At 39.6% G+C, this 21,767-nt stretch overlaps 1 protein-coding gene across 2 annotated transcripts in view; it reads left to right on the top strand.

Moving 5' to 3' along the window:
* Nucleotides 1-18,601, top strand: part of TET1 (tet methylcytosine dioxygenase 1) — a 79,599-nt gene extending 60,998 nt beyond the window's left edge. The window contains exons 11-13 of one of the 2 annotated variants that reach the window (XM_074924458.1): nt 625-645; nt 2,249-2,588; nt 7,510-18,601. In XM_074924458.1, coding sequence (XP_074780559.1) covers nt 625-645; nt 2,249-2,588; nt 7,510-8,651 — 1,503 coding nt within the window. In that variant the 3' untranslated portion in view covers nt 8,652-18,601. The remainder of the gene's footprint in view (nt 1-624; nt 646-2,248; nt 2,589-7,509) is intronic. The other variant, XM_074924459.1, reaches the window with a different exon arrangement.
* Nucleotides 18,602-21,767: the final 3,166 nt, after the last annotated feature.

The following is a 21,767-nucleotide window of genomic DNA, read 5'->3' as shown; positions in this document are numbered from 1 at the left end:
TTTCAAAATAAGCAAGATTGTGGATTGAATCTTAAATATTTGGACACTTTTCAGACTAGTGCATGGGTCCAGACACGTACAGGTTGGGCAGAATATTTGAAAAATAGAGTGAGAATTGCACAGATTCTGATGAGAACAAGTGGGAGCTGGACCCATCCGTGCTTATTTTATTACTGCTTTTGCCTTTAATTTAGAAGGGGAAGAAGTGCTGGGCTTTCTAAGAACAAGACATATGTAATTGTTCTCTCTCTACGTCCCACCCTCCTTCACCCTTCCTGAGTAACTTGGAAACTGCTGGCAAGTTTTAACCAGATTTCACCAAACTGTCCAGAAACGGAATTATCTTAGAGATTTTAACCTTGTTCCAAGCTGGGAAATTTCACTGTTGAGTGGGAGGGACGGATCCAGGAGGCAGCGGGTGAATCCGCGGGCGCCTGCTGGCCTGGTAGCCAGGAGGCTCCGAGCCTCAGCCGGGCCCTGCCTGCACGGGGCAGGGAAGGGAGCAGGGGGAGCGGCACTGGGGTTGGGCGTGTGGGAGCGCGGGGACGGAGAAGTCCGTAGGGAACCAGGCGTCATTCGCTGCTCATGGAACAACTTGTTGTTTTTTCTAAATCTTCCTCGTAGTCCAAAGGCTGCCCAGTAGAGGTAAGTACGCATGGAGCAAGCACATCAGCAAACGTTGCTCATCAGCTTCTAATTGCCCCTTCACTTTGCCTTCTTAAGAGCCCTTCTTTCTACCCTTTCAAAATGCCACCTGGAAAGCTCTTCTCCTTTGTCTCTACCCCTCAAATGTTCTCCTTTTGCTGCTCTGCAACTGTCCAGCTTTGCATATAGCTATCTATAAAGCCCTAACCACCACCTGATTGATTTAGGATTTTTAGTTTGTGATTGTCGTTTTATTATTCTGGAAATAATTGTGTGATGCCTTTATGTGAAAGCTGTGCTATAAAGAAAAAAAATGTTTGTGTGTCCCCGTCCCCCCCCAATAACAATATTCTTCTTCTCCCCTGGAATGTTAGGCACGGGGACAAGATTCTGGGAAATTGGATAAACTGTTTATGATAGGCATCACATACAGCCCACACAATGATGGAATGATAACGTTTCCGTTTAGGGAGTATCATCTCATCCTTGGATGGCACTCAAATTCCTGTACGTGTGTAGTTAGTAACTCCCTGTGAAACAGAGCCTTAACTAAGCCCTGATATTAATGCCTGGGTTTCTAGCCATGTAGTAGATTGTTGTGTAAAACAGTAGTCTCTTAGGAATGGAATTAATAAAACTATAAATGGCGTGTCTATTTGCACACTTGCTCATACATGTAAAGCTGTTGCCGTCCCTTGGGAAGCACAGAATGAAACCAGGAAGCATACTGCTGGTTTTACCCCTGCTTTTAAGTATTTATAATGGCCAGAACTCTACAAGTGCTGAAAATTTTAAGTACTGCAGACGTTCAGCAGCGATTCAGAAAAATTCCACTAAGAAAACTGTTGCGATAAGTTTGAGTGTTTATCCACATTTTTGATATGCCCTTATCAAAGTAGATCTCCTTTCAGCTCCAGTATCTCACAACACATAATTTAATAAGAGAAAGTAGGTCAGTGGTCTAAGAGAAACCAAACATTTTCTGGGTCTTGTGACTTCGTTACGGCAGGCAGTCAGAGTTGGGGAAAGGTGTTAATCTATCAAAGTGTGTATAAAGAGAAAGAGAGGGAGAGAGTTAGAGCTGAGATTTGCTAAAAATATAGAGCAGTATGAGTGCCTGTTTGGTTTTTTTTTTTCCATTTGCCAGCCAAAACAAAACCCAAAACAGGTCCATGTCATAGAACTTTCTAGTTCAATCCAAAAATAATATTTTCTCTTTTTCATATTTTTTAGTCCTTAAAAATCAATGTGAACACAAAATACATAAAAAACAAACAAACAAAATCTGAATGCTTAGGAATTTACAGCTCAAATTATTTACCAAGGTTGGCATATATTTGTGGACAGTGTAAGTTGAGCCAAAGGTTCGTTTTTCCTGTCCAAGACATGTGCCTTGATCTTATTCTTCAGGTACCAATAATTTTTTCTGCAACATCATAAATCAAACAACCTTTTTGTCAGATGTTTGCATTTGAAAGACCCATAGCATTGAGGCCATAAAATATGACAAAACAATGAAGTCTAGGATGGCTGCTTAAATATTTCAGTGACTTTTGTACTTTCTGTATGTGGCTGTATTTGTAAATGTTTCTGTTCTTGCCAGGTCTGTACATTAACGAAGGAAGATAACCGGAGAGTGGGGGTGATTCCAAGTGATGAGCAGCTCCATGTGTTACCTCTTTACAAAATTTCACAAACAGATGAATTTGGCACCGAAGAGGGACTGGAAGCTAAGATAAAAGCTGGAGCCATACAGGTGCTCACAGCTTTTCCCAGAGAAGTACGAATGTTAGCCGAGCCTCTCAGAGCTACAAAGAAAAAGAAACCAGACACAAGGAGGACCCCGACTGAAAAGCAGCCATTAATAGATAAAAAATATTCAACACCAGTAAAGCTGAAAACTGAAGCCCCAGAAAATCTTGGCAACACTTTGCATTGTTTAGGTGAGTGATGCTTATTAAATTCTGCCAGTCTCTTCTGATACTGTGTTGCCTCTTACCTGTCTGAGAGGAAGGAAAAGATCCTTAATTTAGTTTTATAAAGCACTTGTATATTCTGCTTTTTAGAGGCTCATGAGCAAGTCATTGTGGCCAATATTCTCTCTTGGCACAAGAAAAAACCCCAGATGGTTGCCCAAAAAGAAGTTTGTGGTGGTGTGTGAGCACCAGTGAAATATTTCCAAATTCCCTTATTCTAAGAAATAATGGTAGTAGGATCATCTTGAAATACTGTTGTAGGAATGTTTATCTAAATAACCGGCAGGAATTTGTTATTTGAAAGTATGAGAACTGTGTTATCCACTTCCTATGAAAGACAATTGCTTTCTCAGAATCCAGGTTGATGATAATTTCCTATTGATGGCATCGAAACTGCTGCAAAGCAAGAGATTTGCAAAAAAAAAAAAAAAACAACCAACAACCCGGGTTTTATCAAATAAGACAGTGCTTCTCAAATTGTTCCTTGGAATATTATTAGCAAGAGGTGGACTCTGTCAGCAGCTAGGTGAGAGGTACAAGGGGATTACTGTGGCGAGTCGCTTCTGCTACAATATGTTTGTGCAACACAGACTTGGTGGAGCTGTGCGGAGACGCTTTCGATTGATGTTGTTGTTCCTGGGGTCAGATTTTGGACCGGTACTTCAGAGGATAAAACTATTCTGTGGGGCTCTGCACTAATGAGAAGTAGAAAAGAAGGAAGAGGTAGAGGAAGCCATGGACTTGTGATTAAAGGGGAAAAAAAGGTAAAAGGGATTAAAGCATAGCCTGTCTACTTGTTAGGAAGAAGAGAGGAAGGTTAGCCAACCTGCTGTAATTTTGACTTTTATGTCATGAGAGACATCCAGATATATGTAGTAGATTTAAGGGGGCAAAATAATAGTTAAATTATTTAGAAGAATGTCTGCATTTTGGGGGATAACATTTTTTTTAAAAAAAATCCACTCAACACCTTTTCATAATTTGCACTGAGCATCCTGCTTGGTCTCAGTGGAGGAGTCAGGGCAACCAGTAAACTTTGCATATAGCAAGATGGAATAAGAACAAGAGAAGTAGTATTACTGCCACCCCTAGGAAATTAGACAGACATTCCATTAATCTACATGCAAGTTTGGGAGACACAGTCCAGGCTTTGAAACAAATATAAAAGTACTCCTCAGGCTGAGGACAACGTCCAACAATAACTCTGAAGCAATGATTAATAACTTCCATCATGCTTGGGGTGGACTGGAAGTCCTGGAAGCATTAGAGGACTCTGGTTTGGGAAGGAGTTCTGAAATTGTCTGATCTCACTGGCACGTTGGTTTGAAACACTGCAGTAGAGTTTTGAACTGCCTACCTGAACGTGACGCTGCAGTTACAAACAGGCGCGGCGTCGGTATCGGAAAGCCGTGCCTCTAACAAATGGTGCAGTATCCAGAGTTTTGCCATATGCTTTGGGAACACAGAAATTTATTCCTTGAACATGCAAAAACAATGAAGAAACTGTGTAAACAAGCCAACTTACATAACTTACTTGGACTTGAAGTATTTTGGCAAAGTAATTTTAAAGGGTTGCTGAGAAAAATAAGTCACAGAGTGAGGAAGAAATACTTTTATGAGTGAAAAAGTTGTTCAGAGATGGAAAAATAAGAATATGAATAGAAATACTTAGTTTCTGCCATAAAAGTGCAGGTTCTGTCATGGAAGTTTTGACAGCAGAATCCCTCAGAATAGATGTCAACGCCTGTAGTCCCCCAATCTGCCAATGCACATATTGCGGCGCTTGGCTGTGGGAACGATTTCCAAGAGGCTTTGCTAACTGGGCGGCAGTGGCAGAGGAAGTTCGGGTTTGCAGAAGGCACGTGTGCTCTGCGTGAGATAAAGAACCTCAAGCATTTACGCCCATCGTTGACGCGTTCACTCTAGTCGTACAGGAGGATGCCTGGGTGTCACTGTAAAGACCTCGGCACACCACAGCAAAATGCAGAGGTCTGTGAGTTATGGATTTAGAGTACCAGTGTTGTACATACAGGTCTTCTGTGGTTACAGGGAATCAGTCACTGATTGGTTCTTTCCATTCTGCCCGTGGCAGGTATCATTTTAGTCCCAAGGAATGGAAAAGTTCAGTCCAGCTGAGATTGTTAGGCTTTATAGGAAAACAAAACAAAAGGGCCTCTGAGAAAGAGGATTTGAAACTTGACTATCCAGTAGTCACTCCTGACAGTAAATTGGAAGAAACAATTATTTAAATCAGGATCCCTTCATATTAATAGTGGCATTCAATTCTGGTCACACCATTTAAATATAAAAGACAAAGGATTGAAATAAAAATAGAAAGACTTACTAGGGGAAGAAAATAATACTGACTTTAGTTTTAGGTAAGCAGTGAATGAAGTACTGCTAAAGGTACATTAGGCAAGTCAGATACTGCTATTAAATTTTCTCATAATGCAGGAACAAAAGAACACTTAGCTACACTTCAACGGTAAGGGAAAAGGTATCGATAAATGGGGTGTGTGCTGTATGGTACTCGATTTACTAATGAGGGCAAGAGTTCAGAATATTCACTTGGCTTTTTAAATATCAAAAATACAGAGAACGTGCAGTTAGGTGAGATAACTGTGGTAAATGCTGTCAGTGATATTTTCAGCCACGAGAGGCTATCGCTCCTTGGAGTAGCCTGGGAGGGTCATGAAGGAGTCCCAGGCCCGCTGTGCAGTATGCTCTTTTGAGAGAGACCTGACTGTTGTTTCGGAGCCACTGTGGTATTCCCCCAGCCGGAAGCCTTGAGAGACTCCTCTAACCTGCACAGCTTCACCACATGTAGAGCTGGAAATTAGAGAGGCCCCTCTTGTCCTATTTACTGTCTCTATGTGGCAGCAGACGGTGGTGAGGAGAACCTTCTGAGTGCTGAAGAGAGATCAAGTCAGCTTGGTAGAGCGTGCACATGTGAAGACTTGGTTTGAATCTCAGCTGTGCCAAGTCCTTTGTAGAAACGCTGTGTATTGAACAGGGTGCGCTTGGCACGTACCTCGTGCCAACAGCAAGCAGCACAACTGTTAATTTTTACATTTGTGCTAATGCTGAGAGCCTTTGAAATCCTAAATACAAAATACATATTAAAGATAGAGGCCTCACATCCTTCCTTGCATAGCCCTGTCATCTAACCATGTTATTCTGGACAAAGACTTTACAGGCAGAAAGGTTATTTCTGTCTCCATAAACACGAACAATTCTTCCTGGCCCGTACTGGATAGAACAGGAGATGAGCCGCCAGCTTGGAGACAGTTTCTCAGCTGTCTGTGTCAGCAACACTTCAGCCAAGAGTTCCCCGTGGAGGTGCACCAGACCTGCTTTGAACAGGAGCTGTTCCTGGGGAGCAGTGCCACCTTATCTGAACCATTCCTAATTTCCCTCTACCTATATATTTGACTTAACTTCTCTTAATCTCTGCTACTTTGCCCTGCAGAGCAAGGAGCTTCTGGCAAGAGGTGGGGAGTCGGCTGGAGCCACGGCCATTTGGAGAGTGCTGTGGTTGTTAAAACTTACTTTCAGAGAATGTAGGTGTCTCCTCAGAGATGATGGGAAGGGCAGTTCTCAAATGCTGTGTTTCAGATCTTTTGGAGGAAGGCCTTGGTCTGGGCGGTGTGTTCTTAATTAAATGTTTGAGTTTGCATAGAAAAGGTTTTAAAATCGTTGGTGTGGTTTCCTTATGTCCCTCCACAGCTTCAGTATTTTCATTCTAACTACTGTGTCTATAATTTATCCTACTTTGCCTTTTTTGCATTCCTATTGAAAGAAAGCTTTTTAATCCATCACTATTTATAAATTTTTAGAAGACAGAATAGAAGAAAGAATAGTTCTACTATATTCGGTAAAGCAATTAAACGTTCTGGGTATTTATGGAACAAAGAAGAAACACTGACAGAAATGGTCTTTTGTGAGAATATGGGAGAGCTCTCTGTGGGGTGCCAGTCTGCCAGCAAAACACGTGTAAAGCAAATTCAGGGCGTGATGCAAAGCCCATCGCAGCCATGGGATTCCTTCCCGTTACCCCCGTGGGCTCCGGATTGAACTTCCCCGTGACAAGGAGGAGTCATCCGAGGAGACTGTTCCACAAACACGCACAGCTGCAGGGTGCCAGCACTGGAGATTGCTCAGGGAGCTGACATAAGTTGAACAAGTATGTCTCCACAAAGACCTGAAATAATGAATGTGTGGCATTAGATGGAAGACAGCCAAATCACATGGTGCAGCTTTGTAAGGATGGGTTTACCTGGAGTATGTTGCCAGAAACTTTTTTTTTTTGAGAAAATTTCTGGGTAGTTACTTCCTCATGCAGGCATCATTGCAATTCAGTAAGTTTTTTGCTGCGAAGGACAAGATCTGTAAACACACTTTTTCCTTCGATCATAAGCGTTAAGGCAGCCAAGAATTTTAATTGTTTTGCAGGTTCAATTTCAGACAGACTAAATTTCACCAATTATGTAAAAACTTTTACATAGTGCGTCCTGCTAGCCTGGGCAGTGCTGAAGGCCAGCAGTCAGCTGCTGGGAAGCACTTGTGTAGAACTGGGCTGTGTGAATCGGGACTGAGTGTGTATTTCATTTTATCTGTTTATTTTCTTCATCCCTCTGTGAAATACTTTTCAATTCTATATACCAGCAGTCTGACTGGAAAAGGTTAAGGTGTTAACTCAGCGAGGTTATTATGTCTGTACTTAAGGTTATAGAGATATTCCTAAAAAGCTTAAAAAAAAAAATAAAATTGAAAAATCTCTAGTCCTTGTGTATATCTCATATTAGAAAGCAAGTATGAAAATATTTATAAAATATTTATTTTATTAAGTGAGGAAAAGTACTTACACTTTGGTGTGCATTTTTTTTAGGGAACAAAACAGATGCTTTAAAACCTGGAATAAAAATGGAGACTTCTGATCACCTCTATGCCATGAAACATACTTCAAACACTACTAAAAATTGTTCTTTATTAAAGCAGTATACGGCTTCCTCCCCCTTTAAGGTGGATGGTTTACATCCTTATTCATCTTTAGCACATAAGCCTGGCATAACAGCAGTGACTAATATTCAACAAGATTTTTCAGTTCCCTACGGGTATTTTGAATGCAGTAGTAAGCAACCTCATGTGACACCTTATGTTAATTGTAAGAACTTTGATGTGTCGGTCAAAGATTATACTGGAATTTTGCTGAATGATAAGATGAATGGTGTGCCACCGGTTCTTCCAGAGGTCACTGCTCCAGGCCCCCCAGCCCATAAAGACCCCCTGCCCACTATACTTGAACATCAGCCAGACAACCAGAATTGTCAGCTTCAGTTAGACAATTCTCCTTCTTCACAGATGATCAGCTCTTGTGATCTGTCAGTGCCGCTAAGCTCGCCGGCAAAGGATGCCGTCGGAAACGCAGCTGACTGTTCCCGTGGATGCCCGATGGAAAAGGGCAGCTCCCAGCGAGAACAGATGTGTGACTTTGACTGTGGTGACGAAAAGCAAAACAGTGCACTGGGACAACCGACTGATTCTGAAGAAAAAGCTGAGGAAATGTGGTCAGACAGCGAGCACAATTTTTTGGATGATGACATTGGCGGGGTTGCTGTGGCACCTTCTCATGGTTCTATCTTAATTGAATGTGCAAGACGTGAACTCCATGCCACCACACCTATTAAAAAACCCAACCGCAATCATCCCACAAGAATTTCTTTAGTTTTCTACCAACACAAAAATTTAAATGAGCCAAAACATGGTTTAGCCATGTGGGAAGCAAAGATGGCTGAGAGGGCGAAAGAAAAAGAAAAAGAAGCAGAAAGATTAGGAATGGAGAATACTGAACTAAACTCTAGCAGCAGGAAAACAAAGCAAACAAGTGAAAACAGAGATATTTTTTATGAAGACAATGAGTTCAACCAAATTCCATCACGCAGAGCATTGACAGTAACTAAGGATAATGTAATAACGGTATCTTCTTATGCCCTTACACGAGTTGCAGGGCCTTACAACCATTGGGCATAGGGGTTAGTATCAAATGCCTCCTCTTGGTGCAGTGTTACACAGTGTTTCTTTAAGGTGCTGTTAAAGAACAAGTCTCGTGTCGTTTACTATTTGCTCATCTCAACCATTTTAAGGCTGAGGTAAAAAAAAGCGGGGGGGGGATTTCTTCTTAAACTGTGACTTTAACATTTGGTGGTGCTCAAGCACATTTTAAGCAAAAAAAAAAAAAAAAAGTTGTATAGTTTTAATACATTCTAAAAAAGATTTTGTTTAGGTTATTAACCTTGATTGAATCATTCAGTTTATTACCTTTAGGAATTTATATTTTGGTGCTTTAAATCAAGTCTGTTTACTACAAAAAAATCATTTATAGGGATTTTAACAGGTTCACATTTTATGGTGTTAAATCAAGTTATACAGTAATAGCTCTACACAGCTCTTGGTGCTTAACCACATCAAACAGTTAAAAATAAATAAGCTGAATTATTACTTCATGGTGCCATTGCTTTAACAACTTCCAACCATTGCTATATAGTCCAAATTACAGATAAATCTTTTAGAAAACCAATGAATTTTTTTCTCTAGATTTGTCATTATGTATGAAATGAAGTTATTGGTAATGATGGCTGGAAGTTGTTTTTAAGCTGTAAATATATATTTTAAAAGCACTTTCTATTTTTAAAATTAACTTGAAATAGTATAGTATAAGGATCATATTGTCTAAGGTTTGTGCATACTCTACAGAAGAAATCATTTTATTCTTGCTGTGTAGAGTTCCATATTGTTACAGCTGCAGTATGTATGCTAATAGCATATGTGATTGTTTTTAGACTTGCCCTTTTTCATCGAAGATTTTATGTTGCATATAAACAACAATTATACAGAAACATTTTATTGTTTTGAAGAGAGTGTACAAACATGGAATTAGGAGACGTCTTGTCAATAAGTGTGTTGCTATTGGGAGTTATGAATATTATTTGGTTTTTTAAAGGCAGCATTTGTTAAGATTTCTTTGAGCAATAAGTGCATAAGTCTCATTCGTTTGGAGCATTATAAGTTAACAAAACAACCAAATGTTCCTAATGCCTCAGGGGTAGGATTGTTTTGGGATTAAAAAAATACCCCCTAGAGTTGCCTTATTCTATTCTGGAAAAAAAAATAATAATTTGGGGAAAATACAAAGGAAGTGTTGGAAAAGTATGAAATTTCTAATATTTAACAGAAAATTTTTCATTAAGAATAACCTATCTGTAATATTCACCAGCTTTCTAAGTTCAGTTTTTTTACAAAAATGTTTTGTAAATTTTTTAAGTGATTTATACATTTCATCTAGAAAGGGTTGTATTCTTCCTTCCAAACATATGAAAGTTACGTTCTCCATTTCTGTTGAAAAAGTGACATATCATGAAAAGAATATTTGCTAAACCAGAGGAAAAACAGACACTCCATTGCTTTTAAATACTGTAGCATCCCACTCTTCTTTCTGATTCTCCTCTCCTATGTATTTCTTTTTAAAATTTATTTATTTAAACGAATTACCAAATGACAACGTTAGCTAAGGACCGACCTCATCCTGCAACTTCTTCCATGAGCGCAGCTCTGCGTAGCCATACCTGCCCAGTCAGAGCCAGGAGGGGCCCGCTCAGGCCAGGACTCCTCTCGTGACTCAGAGCTGCAGGATCAGGCCCCAGAGACGAAGCTGTACCTTAAATCTGCCTCGGAGTCCTCCCCGGCTGGGTCACCTGTAGGTAGAACGAGGTCAGAGTTCTCCAGTGCGAAAATATACTAATAATATACTTGATAATATTATAATGTAGTGGTGCTGTAACAGAGGAATATGAACTATCTAGATCTGCTTTATTTAAAACCTAGACAAGGTGCTTTTTCCTTAAAAAGTTGAACTGTAAGCGCTATATTTACAGTTTTGGTACGAAAAGTACATAAATTGTATTTTTAACACATAGTGCCAGTTAGGACCTTGGTGCTACAAATACTTCAATGCGGCTGTAGGTCACTGAGACTGTTCTCCTGTATTACTGTTAAGGTGCACACGTGTAGTGTTTGCAGGAGCAAGGTCTGAAGTAGCAATCACTATGTAATGACCTTGGGTTCAATTCTACAGATTTCTGTCGGAATTAACAAAAATGTTGATGGCAGAGGATGGCCGAATTGAACCCATTCTTTGTATCTTACCTATTTTAAGTAAAATTTGTAAAAACCGGGTATGCTGCAAATTTTAGTTCAAAGCTTAATATTAGTTCAAATAGAGGATATGAAGGGATTGTAAATAATAATAAAACAAGACCAATATTATGCCATCGTTTTGTACCAGCAGTTTTATGCTTCTTGACTATGTAATATACAGTATACATCAAATCATTATGGTATTTTGTGTGCCTTAGATTTCCATTTTAAAACTTGTATATTTTTGGTGAGCCGAAGATTAGTAAGAATCCCAGCTGTCCATACAGTAAGTAGTACTGTACGTTCTCTAGCTGTTCCATTCATGTATTTGCTATCTGAAAACCCTTGTCCGACACCATGATCCATCATTTACACAACAGATTAGTTTATTGGTTTCACTGATAGCGCTGATAGCTTTAGTTCCTATAAAAGGAAATTGAAAAAAAATCATTTCTCATTCAGCACTGTCATGTGAATTACAATTTTTCTGCACAAAATGAGTAAGTTAGAGCCATCTCTTCGACTTTTTAATGATCGGAACATTTTAAGTGGATCATTTTTACTTGAATCTTCCCCTATAAATGCCCATGTTTAACTTATGTACGATTAGAAACTTCAAGATAAAAATGTTCCATTGAAAAACCAGCAGCTTCCCTCAAAGAAGTGAGAAACTTCAAGGTGGATCTAAAAGGAGACCTCCAAACATCACCCCTGGCAAGTCACTGCCAAAGTGACTGCCCCAATAGACTGTCAGTAAGTCCAGGTCTACCTTTATTCAAATGGTAATTTTAACAGAGAAAAGCATACCGTAACGTAATAGTTAATGCTGTTAACTGGTAGGTGCTAAAACTCACAGTTACAACTTTATTAAGATTACTTACATGAGAAAAATATATCATTTATACAATAAAATATCATTTGTGGTGCTCTTTTCCTTGGCTGTCTATCACGTAACTACTTTTTCAACATGTACCTAGCAGGCGGGTTAGCTGGCCGCTTTTATTTCCTGCTGTGGCACACAGCAGGTTGTGATTTGAGAAGCTAATATTTTCTATTGCTGACTGCGGTATAGAAAATGCATCTATTTACTGTTTTTACAACTGTGTGCTATTTATTGTAACATTTCAGAATATTTATCAGTCTTGTACACCAATTATGTTGTTTCGAGTAAGGTTATAATTTTATAACAGTATTTGTCTCTTAAAATTTGCAAATCTGTGGGTCTGTTGCTCTCCTTTGCAGCCCACACAACCACTTGTCATTTGCTCTTACCCCTTCACAAAGTCCTCCCAGGATGGCCACATCAGGAGCTGGGTCTAAAGTTAAGGTAGCTGGCTGGGGCAGACCTGCATATTTCACTTGGTTTCCAACAGCTGGCGCAGTGCCCTGGGGGAAAAACCAGAAACTGGGTTCAGGTGTGGGCTGGTGGTGGGGTGTGGTTGTCTTTTGACCCTATTTCACAGCCCGCGAGCAAAAACTGTCGTGATCCAGCATGGGACACCTCTGGCTTCCCAGAAGAAAAGTCTCTTGTCCCTTTCTCCCTGGGCCCGGCAGTGCCACCCCCCTTCCCCCCGGAGGGAAGGAGCAGTGCTTTCTGCAGGAGCCGCTTCTCTTGGACTCCCCCAGTCCCTGCTGGAGGTACTGCAGTCGTGCCCAGTGAAGCAGTGAATTTTATTGAGCAGTTTCTCTGCGCTTACTGATTTGTAACATGCTATTGTATTACAGAAAATAGAAAAAGTTATTTCTATAAATATTTTAGTCACAAGATCCAAAAATATTTTTAAGAACTTAATCGATGATCTTTAAGGTCCCTTCCAACCCAAACCATTCTATGGTTCTGTGAACTTACAGATACTTGTGGCTTTCTACCTGTAACAGTTGTGTTCAGATTTATTTTTTTTTTAAGGACTTTCTAAGCTAATTTAGGAATAACTGCTGTTAAAAGTCTTTATCTTACCTATGACTTAGAACAGGAAATAACTGTACTATCTTAAGCAACATTTTGTGTTAAGCATGAGTAAATGACAACTTTGTTGGTACTTAAGATTATTTGTAATGTACAGCTGTTTGGGTTTTTTAAAGACCTTTTTAATATCATTGCAGTATTACGCTAAATTTGGTGGGTTACATTTGAGTCCTGTTTTTGCTGCAGCCCTGCTGACTGCAATGTGCTCATTCATCAAGCTTTCAGGCAATTTTCATATTTAACGGGATGGATGTGAGTAACAGTTGACCAAAGTCTGTGCTGGCTCAGGCCCTTGCAACCCTACAATTAATAGGTTTTGCAAGGACAGATGGGGAGACATTTGGAGTAAATGTTGTACTTCTGGTTAAACACAGAGGTTATATTGTTTGTAGCATGAGAAGTGATTCAGGGTCTGTAGAGAGACATGATACCTTCACCTCAAGTTTCAGGCATGCAGACAAGTCCGTTTGAGACCACATTCAGGCTTGTGCTTTTGACAGCTTTTTTGATTTTTATCTGATAGGTCGTTGGATGAGAGGTTAGCAGGGAAGTATGCTAGTGAAACTGCATCTTTGTGGGTTTCTGTTTAAAATGTAGGGTCAATCTTGCCCTTTCACTTCCCATGAAATGTCTCTGATGTGAAATTAGCTCTTTTTATCAAGCAGTCATCAGCTTTGTCATCCATTTATATATATATATATATATATATGTATGATTTTTCTCTTTCCTACAGAAGTCTTGTAATTTCTAGGTTAACAGGAGGAAATAACTGTGCCCTCAGATATATAAAAAAAATAAATTTACGTCTGCTTCTACACTTTGTGTATGTTGACAGCAATTACATTCAGGCAGTGTTGAGCAAACTCTCTTTTGGGTCTGTTGTGGTCACTACAATTCAGATTAGGGTCTTTGTGACATATCTTCCATAAAATTGTTTTATTTCCTGTGTGAACGGTGTCTGCTCAACTGTGACCCATGATGCTGTCTATGATCTGATCTTAAATAACCAACTAGAGATGAGGAACAGTCCGATCACATTTGGAAATTCTGGCTTTCTTCTTAGTTTTATCGGGTGCTGCTCTGACTTTCAGGAGGAAGTGTAGAGGGAGTGCCGGTGCTGCGCTGCAGTGTCTGTGTTAGGGCATTGTTTCTAACCGGTAAGGATGTGTCTCATGTCACGCAGCTGTGGATAGATGTACAAATTCGCCTCTTTCCACAGTTCCTCTGGAGACAGTAATCTCATTTGCTTTCTGCCTGCATATACTGGTTTAAGGAAAAAAAAAAACAAAACAAAACATAGAGGAGGGAGAGAGTTGGTCACCATTTCTTTAGTCTGTGTAGACGAACAAGGTTGCAAGCACTGCTGTCACCACCAGTCTGCTGCTCCTTCCCACGATCAGGATGGAGAATATGGGAAGCCCATGGGACACACACCATGGTAAGTCACAGGCAAAGCTGTGAAGGTGCCGTCGGCTTTTGAGCCTCCTCTGCACACACACCGTAGCTGCCAGGGTACTTCTTCATATTGACACTTTTTTTGGGGCACATCTATCTTCAAATTCATAAGCTTTTTTTATTTAGGCTGTAACACATTTATGTTCTCCTTTAATCTTAAGTAGGGTAGCCAGTGTCAGAAGTCCTGAGGATGTGGCTGCTTAGTGGAACAGGACAGAAACTGGCTTCTGTGTCTTCTGGAATTACCTGATGTTTAGTCAGTTTCCACAAGTTGTTCACATGCTGCTCTAGTTATGTTGCTGCAAAATGATAATTACATAAAGGAAAGAGTTTTATACTTGAGGTTTTCTCAAAGACCAAGGATTTCTAACAGTAGTGTCTCATCAGGCACCAGTATACGTACGGATCATTTCTTCTAAAGTGTAGTTGAAAATATGTCTCGTGTTTATTACTTCCCTATCAAAACATTTTTGGTTATCTTAGACGAGTGAGCAAAACTTTGTTTAATACTGTCATTTATATGCTTGACTAAATTATGAAGACTTAATTCTACGTAATGCTGTGTTGTCTCCCTGAAGAACACTTAATTTGACTAGTGTTGGTTAGTAGGTATTGCTTGCTACTCTGTACAGAAGACATTAGATGCTACAGCCACCTTTCTTACTCCATGGTCTCTTTATGGCTCGGCTGTTGCTGCAGTTAGCTACTTTCACAGCGCCAGATGACATTTTAACCTGCTGCTGAATGCTTTAAATGCTTGTGACTACTCCAGAAGTTCTTTGTGTCCCTCTGCAGATCTGCTTCAGCGCTCGGCGTTAGCAGTATAGCTGTCAGCCTGCTCGTGAATTCCCCACGCACACTGTCGCTGCTTTGTATGTAAATCAGCCAGTCTTCATCTCAGGAATATCACAAGAATTTATTGTCCTTGTGACTCTTCCAAAATCTGTCATCTTTTATTTGACAGTTCTAGGGGTTGTTTTACTTTTATGTTCTCTCATAGGGAGCCTAGAATATTGCAGTTGGAGATTTTTTTCATTCCAAGAAAGAGGTACAATTCATTATCTGTCACAATCAGTGTTTTCTTACTTTTTAAATCAAATAATCTTTTTTCCAGTTAATTTTCAGATTTCTTGATGTAATTTTTCTATTCTGTTCTTACATCTGCAAGCAGCCAAACAAAAGAGACTTTGCAAGTCCAGAAAACTGCTCACCCCCTGAGAAGGGGAAGTCATCCCTTCTCAGAGCACAAGGATTTTGCATCTGTTGCTAGCATCTCTGGAGTGCTCTCTTTTCTTTCGAGTTCCCAGCTCTGCTCAAATCTCGACATGAGACAGATGCTGCAGACCCTGCACAATTACAGGAGCAGGAGTGTTTCTTCACATCTTCTGGTTATACCCCTGTGCAGTGATCAGTCACAGTTCTTGTGAGAAGCCCAAGTATTACGTAAGTTAAATGCCCTAACTAACATAGGACTGCTTGGAAAAAAGAGTGGAACGGTAAATTTTTTTTTTTCTTCCTCTGTAGCAGTAAGTGGAATGGATTGAGCTTGAGCAGAAAATAAGTAGTTACTGCCTTTTATGAAAGGGTGTAGGGGTGTCAGCATCACTGTTTTTCCCAGTCAAAGACTTCAGGATCCTTTTTTCAGTCCAGTTCCCCAGTTCATCATCCCAACATTGTCTGCAGTGTTTAACCACGTATTCGTAATTCTGGTTTTGAAAGATACGAGGCACTTCTTGATGCTGTATCCTTAATTCTTCCCACAACAGTATATTTTTCTCTTTTCTTCTACTGGACCATTACCTATGTAATTTTTGCACACACGCTTAGATTAAAATGCTAGAATCTTCCAGCAGCATACTTGCAGTGAATGCAGGACTTGGGGTTCTAAATAACTTCACATGAAGGTGACTTGCTCTGTCTGGTGACCGATTAACAATGCTGTTTTCAACCCTTTGCACACCTTACCAGCTTTCCTCATAAAGTAAGAGGACACAGGTGTAGACCTCAAAAACAACCTACGTAAGAAGGAGGGCAGATTTGGCAGTTAATCTGCAGAGTTACCAGTTCCAGCAGATGAAGTGTATTCCAGAGAAGTGCTGCTGCAGTGGAGCAAGGGAACTGCTAGTTTGGTGTTCAGTATTGCAGTTGTTGCCACAGAACATTTTTATACTGTTGTGGAAAGTTTTGTGACCTGATCAATATTTTACATGTATAACTGTATTTTTATTATAATATTGTAATGGCAAAGGGTCTAGGGTTTGGGAGTCGTCTTAAAATATGATTGAAGGCCCTGATTCTCACTTATGCTATTGTCCTTTGCATCCTATTAAAAGGATAAAGGGGCCTTAAACAGATGTCGATTTGGCCTGCATCCTTCAGAGTATCCCATTACACTGATAATGGTATAAAAGGTCAGTAGTATAAATCAAAACTGTTACCAAATGACTGATTGGTACAATCATCTGAAATCGATTTCATGAGATCCCTACTGTGCACATACTGGCCAGTAATATCCAGATTGTTCTTAGTTTAGAAATACAGGCTGAAAAGAAACTAGCTTGGTTTTTACCAGGTTTAAGGATTTACTTATATTGGCTGCCCTTTTCCCTACACTTTACAAAGAGAATGTGGTAAAAGATTTGTACCTCTAGGTAATGGCCTGGCCAGAAATCTCACAGAATTGTCCATGATACTATTTCTAAGCTTTGGTAGTTTTTCTTAAAATTTTTCTTGTTTCCCTTCGTCATAACTCAATCCCTTTTACTTGATTATATAAAATGGGGTTGTGACAATCTACTGAACTCTGTTCGTTTCTGCTTTAAGACCCAACAGGGTGTGCAGTATTGTGTGGTGTTGTCACACTGGGGTGAGTTTTTGAGATGCAAAGCCAAAAGCCAACATTTTCTGACTGCCCTAACTGTGGTGATACTCAGCAGTGAAACTGTTGGCACCACCCTGTGTGCTTGAGTCATGCAGAGCTTCCCTTGCTGCCAGTGGAAGCTTTATGTAAGCATCAAGCCCCACTACACTGCAGTTATGAAATGCAATGCCATGCAAACTTCTCTTTCAAAAAAAGCTTGAGGAGAAGGAAATGTATTATCATTCTTAAATTTCTAAACTGCAGTGATACTGCAGAGCCTAATGAGAACAGATTTGGTACTAACTTGGTAAATGCCAGTCTAATCCATGCAACTCAAAAGGCAGCATCTGAACTTCAGGAATCGCTTCTCCTCAAAATGAAAAAATAACTGTAGGCAAGAAAAACAAATGTGATATCCAGTACCGCTAAAAGAAAGCCAGTTTTAACCAATACAAAGGTTCAAACATTTCAGTCTTTAACAGTTAATTATTCAACGATTATTTGTTCAGTCTGAAAGGGACAGCTCTTCATAATGTGGCAGTATCCTACCAGGTCATAAATACTGTTCAGAATTTGCTGTCGTAAGAAAGAACATTAATATGTAAGGACACACTGGACTGAAATGCTATGGCTAATGAATTCTTTCCTTCTTTACAAAATTAAAAGATTAACAGTATGCCAAAACAAAAATAAAAAGGTCAGCGTTTTCTTTCTTTCTTTCTTTCCTTCTCTCTTTCTTGTTTTTCTTTCTTTCTTTTTCTCTTTTTCTTTGGGATGCATTTGATTTTTATTTTTCGACTTTGAATTTGAGGTTTTGGATTATTTCCAGTTAACAACCTACTGTATTTAGATCTGGAACATAAAATTAACTTTTCTTAAACAAAAGATGACGTACAGGGAGAAAAAAATCAGAAAGAAAAAGCACTTCATTATGTCACAGTATTTACAGGAGAAAGTATAAAAATTACTTCTTTTCTCAAAAAACATTTGGGGCCTGATTCTTTCCTAGTATAACTGAGCATAGCTTCACGAGACTGGTGGAGCTGTGAAGAGTTACACTAGCTGAGAAACTGAACCTTAAAATCTTCTTTGCAGACAAGGGAACCCTTACCAGCAGTACTTGAAGACTTGTGAGTTGTGACTGCATGTTACTTGAAAGATCTAATTAAGCTATGTTTTTTGGTGCAAGCAGTTGTTGTACATGATTTCATGTTTATGTAGCAAGATGCATTGAAATGTTGATACTAGTATTGAAACATACATGTAAAAATTGTTGTTGTGGAAATTGTCTGTTCTGTTCTATTTTTCTTGTGTGTCTCATCTGTTTAGAACGTAAACTTTCTTTTTTTTTTTTTTATTGTCCTAACTGAATAAGGCTAAATGAATACTGTAATTGAAAATATATTTTAAATCTTGTCATGAGTTTTTAAAAAGACTATTACAAATTGTATCATTCCTGATTACACAGAACTTTGTGGGTGGTTTTAAATAAATTTTATACTTCTATTTTGCACTTAGTCGTCTAATTTTTCTTTCCTCCATTTTTCATGCATTTCTTCTTGTAAGATGCTTTGAGAAAGAAAAGAAAGTAATTTTCCCAAACAAACCAAAACAAAGTGATGCTGAAGTACGTAAAGACTAAAAATTTAGGCCAGAAGAGCCTGTACAACTTGGAAAAGTTAATGCCCTGCTTCATAATACAGCATATAATGCTACATCTATGCCCAATTTAAAGTGATTACATGGCTCGAAATTTTAGACAAGAAATAAAAAAATTACTGGTTCTAAAGCTAGAAATAGTCTAGTCTTGCAGCATATCTGAGGGTGCTAAGAACCTCATCAAAGATGTTCTGACAGTACCAAGGAGTTACTAGTCTTCAGATTCTGTTTGTTTACAAAATTTGTCCTATAGTCAGTAAAACAAAAGTCACTGAAACACCTTGGCAAGGGAGGAGTAAGAAAATAATTGCTAATAAAAGTATTTTCATCTTAGGAGCCAACTACCCTGCAGAAATTCTGCTCCTTCCACTAATAACCATTGTTAAATTTAGAAATAGATGTGTGAGTTAACTCAGCCCTACAGGACGCCAGTTGGCTCCCCCAGGTCAGCAGGGTTCTGCAGTGGAAAGGGGTGGGTGTAAACCATTCAGCTCAGGTCCCTGTGGTCAGTCTGCCGGTGCTTCATGCAGGACTGCCTTGTCCCAGGCAGAGCTGTACACCAAGAAAAGCAGGCAGAAAAATCTGAACTTAATCTTCTTGCTAAAAAGGACAAAACGGTTTGCAAACACATCTATAGTGTCTCTTTCCTACCAGCCCTGTCTGGCAGAGCAAGGTTATAGGAATCACTGTGGGGTTTAATTCCAATCCAGTGGAAATGGTCCAGGTTTTATTTGCTTCAAATCAGAGGGTATGTTTGGGTTTTTCTCAACACAAAACAGACCTCAGCACTAGTCTGCCTTACTACCTGACATTTTAGCGCAGAACAATACTAGACAGAATTCCTGTTGTTTAAATCTGAAGAAAAGGAGGAATACAACTCTGCATGTCCATATTTGCTTCTTTTCCTTCTCCAGTAAGTGCAGCAGCAAAAGCTGCTGTTACAATAATCTTCCAGATAACTGGAGTCTCCTACAGGGCAGAGAAAAATGCTGCTATCCTCAGGCTTCAGTAATTCCCTAGAAATACACACATTATGTGACACGGTGCATCCAGTTCCTGGGAGCTCAGTGTGCTAATCCAGCAGGAAGGCCTTTGCCCTCCTATGTCATTTGCTGCTCTTGGAGGATAATTGTTACTGGGTTTTTATAGCAACATCTCCCAACTTGCCCCAGGCCTTCTCTAAACCATACTATCAACTCTTTCAACAGAGCTACGAGTTCCATGATTTGATACCAGTGTCTGTAACCTATAGCACAGGTGTCTCGGAAAGCTTGTGGATTCTGAACGGCACTTAAAGACTTGGGATCAGACCCAAGAACATCATTATCGAGGGAGAGACAGCGATGAGAAACATTTTCCAGCTCCCTCTCAGGTAGTGCGAGCCAACTGCATATTGCCTCCCCCAGCATTTCCACTGCTAGCATGGTCCCAGTCAGGGCTACATTTTTTCAGACATTATGCAGCACATTACATACAGAGATTCGAAAACACAGCTTCACCCACAGCTTGTGGGAGCAAAACTAACCCAATTTACCTGCCCTGGCATCCCTGAAAGTTTGCCAGTCGTGAGTTTATCTCATAGAGCTCAACACCTGGAGGTGGCTTCAGTGCTTTCTCGTATCTTGGATTTCTTCTATAAGTTATACAGGTAATAGACTAATGATGTAGTACAGTTGGTTGCTTTTAAATTCTTAAGATGTTATAGCCTTAAATTACAATACGTATTAAAATGGTATTAACTGTTAAAACAGTTTAAACTGCAAGATAAACTTTTTTGCTAGTGCTACAGTTAAACATTTCTGCAGTACTATAATACCTGAGGAAGATTATAATCCAGCAGGGTTTTACTGCTGTTGAATAATGCTAATGCTGATTACTGTTGTTAAATATTATTATATCGTATTGTTTTGCAGCTTCAAAGGGGGCATTTATCAAAATATCAGACTTTCTGTGAAATCTCTACATCAGAATGACCATCATACTCAAATGTAATCTAACTGCAAGCAAGATAGTGCTTCAATTAGTAATGTTTTGGTTCAAGATATGGCCTAGATAGTCTAAAATAAAATAATTACCAGTAATACCCATCTGTCTTTTTAATCTAAGACACACTGAAAAAATATTTAAAATGTGGGCATTTAAACTCAGCTATTTCAATACACACTATTCCTGAGATAGTCCTTTTAATTCCCTGCCCAGTCTGCTTACTTCTGGATACTCTTGCTTTTATGATATATACCAGTTACACAAAATTCTTAGTCGCTGAATTCCTGAAAATGTCAATGTCGTTTTATACAAGGCCAGGAATTACTTCAAATCCCTACTGTATCATGTGTACACCTCCATTCATTCGTAACATATCTGGGTAGCACTTTGCTGTTGGATCCTGAAGTAGTCCTGAACTGCTGCTAGAGGCATCATAATTTAGCCTTATTTTTCATCTCAGAACAGGGAAATCTTTGCCTCCTGTGGCATAACAAGTCGGCAGCTCAGTTTCTTGTGACCACTTTGTTTTACACATGGACTTCTGGTTTTGCATAGTGATGGCTGACTCCCTTCACGTGAGGAACCCCTCAGAGAAATGAAGTACTAATCCTGTGCTTCTTCAAGCAAACACTTCTACAATAGACCCTAACTCGCTTCCACAATAGCAGAAAGCCTGTAAGGATTCATCTGGGTTACAAATGCTACAAATATTAAGGGTGAGATTTGTTGGGCTGTTGAAAATTATCCTGTTCTATGAGGGTAAGAAGCTGCAAGTGGCTCAGGTGTGCCGCTGCTTAACAACCCTCCTTAGGCAGTAGCTCTTGTGAGAGCTGGCTAGTTATGTAGGAAAAAAAGAAAGCTTTACTGCAGGGTGCTCACCAGTCAAGCCTTTCTAGTGCTAGAGGCTCTGGATCACCTCAAAGAGTACATATTGCCTTTATGTGTAATTTCGATGGCATCTGAGCATATATTAGTTTCAGTTATTCTCCTTTGCCCTCTCACATTGAAAGAAGCATTACTCAGGGCT

This window comes from Athene noctua, chromosome 21 (genome assembly GCF_965140245.1).
Source record: "Athene noctua chromosome 21, bAthNoc1.hap1.1, whole genome shotgun sequence".
Taxonomy (NCBI): Eukaryota; Metazoa; Chordata; class Aves; order Strigiformes; family Strigidae; genus Athene; species Athene noctua.
This window is presented reverse-complemented; position numbering and strand designations above follow the sequence as displayed.